General features: G+C 26.2%; 3 protein-coding genes across 3 annotated transcripts; 2 read left to right on the top strand and 1 right to left on the bottom strand.

Annotated features, from left to right (window-relative positions):
* Positions 1-137: 137 nt before the first annotated feature.
* Positions 138-1,076, top strand: ENU1_026830 (hypothetical protein; the record flags this gene model as incomplete). Its single annotated transcript, XM_008857176.1, has 1 exon — positions 138-1,076. One exon carries the CDS (start codon positions 138-140, stop codon positions 1,074-1,076), a length of 939 nt encoding a protein of 312 aa, XP_008855398.1.
* A 77-nt stretch (positions 1,077-1,153) lies between these two features.
* Positions 1,154-1,506, top strand: ENU1_026820 (hypothetical protein; the record flags this gene model as incomplete). The annotated part of the gene is made up of 2 exons (XM_008857175.1): positions 1,154-1,363; positions 1,432-1,506. 2 exons carry the CDS (start codon positions 1,154-1,156, stop codon positions 1,504-1,506), a joined length of 285 nt encoding a protein of 94 aa, XP_008855397.1.
* A 179-nt stretch (positions 1,507-1,685) lies between these two features.
* Positions 1,686-4,964, bottom strand: ENU1_026810 (GTPase-activator protein for Ras family GTPase; the record flags this gene model as incomplete). The annotated part of the gene is made up of 1 exon (XM_008857174.1): positions 1,686-4,964. One exon carries the CDS (start codon positions 4,962-4,964, stop codon positions 1,686-1,688), a length of 3,279 nt encoding a protein of 1,092 aa, XP_008855396.1.
* Positions 4,965-4,980: the final 16 nt, after the last annotated feature.

Here is a 4,980-nt window from a genome sequence, read left to right as displayed (position 1 = left end):
AAAACCAAGGAAGGGAATTAAAGTTCATGAGAAGAAGACAACGACAAAGAATTGCCACACGAATAAAAACAAGAGTTAGTTATACTAAGAATAAGAGTTTTTTTGGAATAAAGGAAATCTGAAAAGTCGAAATAGAAATGGAAGATAGCGTCATAGCAGTAAAAGAAAAAGAAATACAAAAACTAAGGAATGAAAGTAAACAATTAGACGATGAGATTGAAAGGATGGAAAAACAATGCACAGAAGATGAAGAAAGGAAACATAAAACAGAAAGAGACAATGAAGAATTAATGAAAAAGGTGGAAGAGATACTCAAGATGCTTGAAACTAACAATGAAGAAGAAATGGAACAATTTATTTTACAAGCACAACATGAAGTAAAGAAAAAGATTTACCAAGAAAATGAAATAATAGAAGGGATGAAGAGAGAAAATGAGGAACAAGAAAAAGAAAGGATGGAAAGAATTAAAATACTGACAAACACAGAGGAATATCTTATTGAGAAAATAAGAGAAACTAAGACAATGTATGAGAAAATAAAAAAAGAGAATGAAAAGGTTTCAACAAGAAATCAAATGATGGAAAAAGAAATTAAAGAAATAAAAGAGGAAGTGAAGGAAAGAAAAAGACGGAAAGAGGAGTTGGAACAAGAAGGAGAAAAGAAAGAGAAAGAAATAAAGGAACTTAATTCACAGAAAAACATCATCAAAAGTCAGATAGAAGCAATGAAAGAAGACAAATTAATAAAACAACGTTCAGAAGAAAAGGTAAAAGAATTAAAAGAAACAATAGAAAGGCTTAAATGTCAAATAGAAAATGACAAAGTCCAAGTTGAAACATTAGAAATTGAGAAAGCTGAACAAGAAGATTATAAATGGGTTTTATTAGAAGATCCAAATGCTCAAAAAGATTATGTTATAACATTACTTCAAATGTATGAAAATATGTATGGTGTAAAAGTTAATAAAAATGAAGATGAAATAATGCAAGAATTGTATAATCATCATATTGGAATTAAAGAGTGGAATAAATATGTTAAAGCATTGTTTGACTCAATTACTAAAACATATCATTAACTCTTTTGTGTTTTTTGATTTTAAGAATTTCTAAAACAGATAAAGAATTTGAAATTTATAATTGCACCGCTCAAAAAATGAACAAATCAAAACAGATTTATGAAGGGGAATATCTCACAGACTCAACTAAAGAATGTTATCAAGATATTAAAACAACATATTTTGAAAAAATAAATATTGAAATGCCTAAAGAAAATAATAAAATAGATCATACGAGTGAAATGGTTGAAGAAGATGAATGTGAAAAACCAATAAGTATAACAAAACCACAAGAAATTCCACGTGATGTTTGTTTAAAGAAAATTACATATATTTTTTTTTGATAATTGAAATTATAAATTACTTATTTTTATAGAACAGTTCATTAGGAGAAGATGTATTAATGCATATGCTAAGACAAAAAGATGATATGGCATGTTCACCTCCATAAAAATAACAAGTAGATGGAGGTACTCAAAGTCTTATATTGAATAGTTTTTGTCTAATTGGTTCATCTATTTACATTAAATAAAAGATTATAAAGAGGATGTTAGTAAGTTATAAAACATTTAATTTCAAAGAAAGAAACAACTAAAGAAAAAATTAAATATACCAAAAAATATTCAAAAATTATAACCCTTTCTTTTGAACAGACTTAACCAATTCACCAATAATTTTATTACCATCATTAAATTTTCCTTGTACTCTTAATGCACGACAATCTAAAATAGGTAATTGTAATTCTTTAACAGATGTATTTACTCTCATTGAATCTACAACAGCTCTTAACCCAAAAATACCAATTTCATTTTGATCCCATTTTAATGTTTGTAATGTTTTTGTAATTTTAAGAAGATTTGCTAATGCAAATGCACCTTTATTTCCCATTCCTTGTGATTGTATATCTAATGAAACTATATGTTCATTCTTAACTAATGAATTTAATACTGGAATCATGTTTAGTCCTAGTTGTTGGTCAGTTTTATTTCCTCCTTCTAAGATTAAATTTTTTAATGAAGTTGCCTTTTTTAAATATTTTAATAATGCTGCCATTAATCCCTCTGTATCATCTCCATTAATTGTTTTACTAATATTTAATGTTTCAATAACAGTGTTTTCAACTAATGCATCAAGAATTTTGCTAAGTCCTTTATCTTTAACATTTGTTTGACTAATATCAAAGGAGATAATATTTTTATTTATTTTTATTGATTCAGCTAATGAATTAATTCCTTCATCATCAAATTGCATTCCTTGTAAATCAAGAATAACTTCTGATGATTTTAAATTTTCAATTACTTCTTTTAAAACAGTTGCAGGAATTGAACAATTTCTTAGACGTAATTCTTTTAAATTATTTAGTGTTGATATAATTTTTGCTAACCCAGTTTCTGTTTTCTTTCCAATTGAAATTCCAGACAAATCTACTTGAACAAGGAAATTTAATCCTTTTAAAACATTTACTACTTCTCCACTATTCTTAACATCTAAATTACTTAAATTTAATTCCATCAAATTAGGGAAGATTTTAGCAAATTGATTAGTCATAAAATCAAGTGATTCATTACCCATTTTTGCTCCTTCTAACTTTAATGATGTTAAAGGTAAATGAATTTTCTTTTCAAGACATTCTTGAAATCCTTCAAAGAAAGATGAAATACTTTTATCATTAGAAATACAATGATTTAAATTGATTTTATTAATTTGATATTTAACTATAATTTGAGCTAATGATGCTAAAGCTTTACTTTCTAATTTATTATTTCCAAGATCTATTTCTTTGATATTATGTGATTTATTCTTTTCAATATAAGCACATAAAATTGTATCCCATTCTTTAATTCCAACATCATTTAATCTAATACATTCTAATGTTTCATTATCTTCTAAGACTTTTTTTAATTCTTCTTCACATCCAACTAATGATGTACTTTCTATATTTAATTTAGTGAAATATTTATTTGTTCTTAATGCACTTAAAACTGGTTGGAATTCTGTTGGAGACATTGCATCATTTTTATTGTTTGGATCAGTAGTATTAAACATTAAACAATTTAATTCTTTTGCTCCTTCAAGACCTTCTTTAGTACCTTCAATAAATGCTTGAACACTTTCATTAATAGGAACTTTCTTGTATGTACAGAATGCATTATAAATTCCACTAAATCCTCCACAGGTATTAAATGTTTGAAGTGAAAATACATTTTTAAAAGCAGCTGATCTATGTGAAGGAACGTCAACAACAAACCCATAAACTCCATCAGCAAAACTTGATTTAAATGAACGTAACATAGCAATAATAATTTGGTCTGGATGAATTGTTTCACCAACAAGTGATGTTCCATCTTTTAATTTGAAACTCATTCCCATTTTATTTGCACTTGTAACATTTTGAATATCAAATACATGAATTTCTTTTACAACATTAAATGATTGGTCAAGAATAACAATATGATGTAATGTAACAACTAAAATTCCATCAATTTTATTTCCATTAATTTCACAACTAAAACTAGAAATATAAACAGCTTCATGCTTATTTTTAATAAGAAATTCTTTTAATTTAATTTGAATTTCTTCTTTAAATTCACCAAATGAGTGTGTTTTATCACTATATTTTCCTAATGACACCATATATTTACAAAATTCTTCACTTATTTCAATTGATGATGTTCCAATAATTTCATCTGCACGTTCACATAATTCTTTATGGATTAAGGCAATTGGTTTCATATCAGTAATAGCAGTTTCTTCTACAACAAGAACAAATGGGAAGTTTTTAGCAACATTAACAATTCTTCTAAAATATCTTTTAAATTTATCTAAATATTCATCAAGAATAACATTTAATGGTAACATAAATGGTTCTTTTTCTTGAATAAATTTAACTCCATTTGATAAGTTTTGAAGAACCTTTGATAATAAAATAAGATTTCTTCTTCCACTCATTGAAATTTCTTTTGGATCATCAACAATACCATATTTTTCTGGTGAAAATATTGCAGGATTAATATATCTTAACATAATAAATGATCCAGTTAAACTATTTCTTGCATCATCTGATAATTCTCCAAAAAATTGTGCTGCATATTCATTAAATATTCTTGCTAATAATTTAACTCCAGGAGGTAATAAATCAAATGAATCAATAACTAAATCAAAAAGTTTTCTACATGCTTTAAATAAATTTTGTTTATTTATTTCTAATTTTTCTTTATCTGTTTCTCTATGATCATCAATTTCAAATGAAATATCACTATGAATAATTTCTTGTACAAATGGTTTGTAAATATCTAATAAATATTTTCTTCCTACTTTTGCTAAAAAACTTTTAGCAACTCTTGTTGCACTTGTATTTTCTCTAAATAATGAATGTGAATCGGTATGTGTTTCAAATTCTTCTTTTAACATTTGTGATACAAAATCTAATGCAAGTCTTTTACTATATGTTAAATTTAATACTGCATCTGCTAATTCTTCTGCTTTATCTCTATTAGAAAACATTGTACTTAATATGTTTGGTGCTTTCTTCATAAAGAATTCAAACATGTTTTGTAATACTGTTAATTCTCGTTCAGAGTAATATAAATTTTCTTCTTTAATTTGTGCTTCTCTTCCATCTCCATATTTTGATACTTCTTCTTCAATTTCACTAATTTCTCTATGAATAAAACTTTCTCTTTTAACTACTTCTTCAACTGGTGCTTTTTGTTTTTGGAATTCATTTGGTAATGTTCCTGCTTTTTGCATTGCAAGTAATTCTGCTAATGTTGGTTTCTTTTCTGTTGTTGTTTGTGTTGGTGTTGTTTCAACTTGTTGTGTTTTAGCACTTCCATTTGACATATCTGTTCCTGCTACTATTTTTTCTTTTTCGGTGTATTGTTTTGGAAGATTACCAGCTTTTTGCATTGCAATAAGTTCTGCT

The sequence above is a fragment of the Entamoeba nuttalli genome (assembly GCF_000257125.1).
Source record: "Entamoeba nuttalli P19 unplaced genomic scaffold asmbl_2469, whole genome shotgun sequence".
NCBI lineage: Eukaryota > Evosea > Mastigamoebida > Endamoebidae > Entamoeba > Entamoeba nuttalli.
Note: the sequence above shows the minus strand (reverse complement) of the source record. Positions and strands in the feature narration are given on the sequence as shown.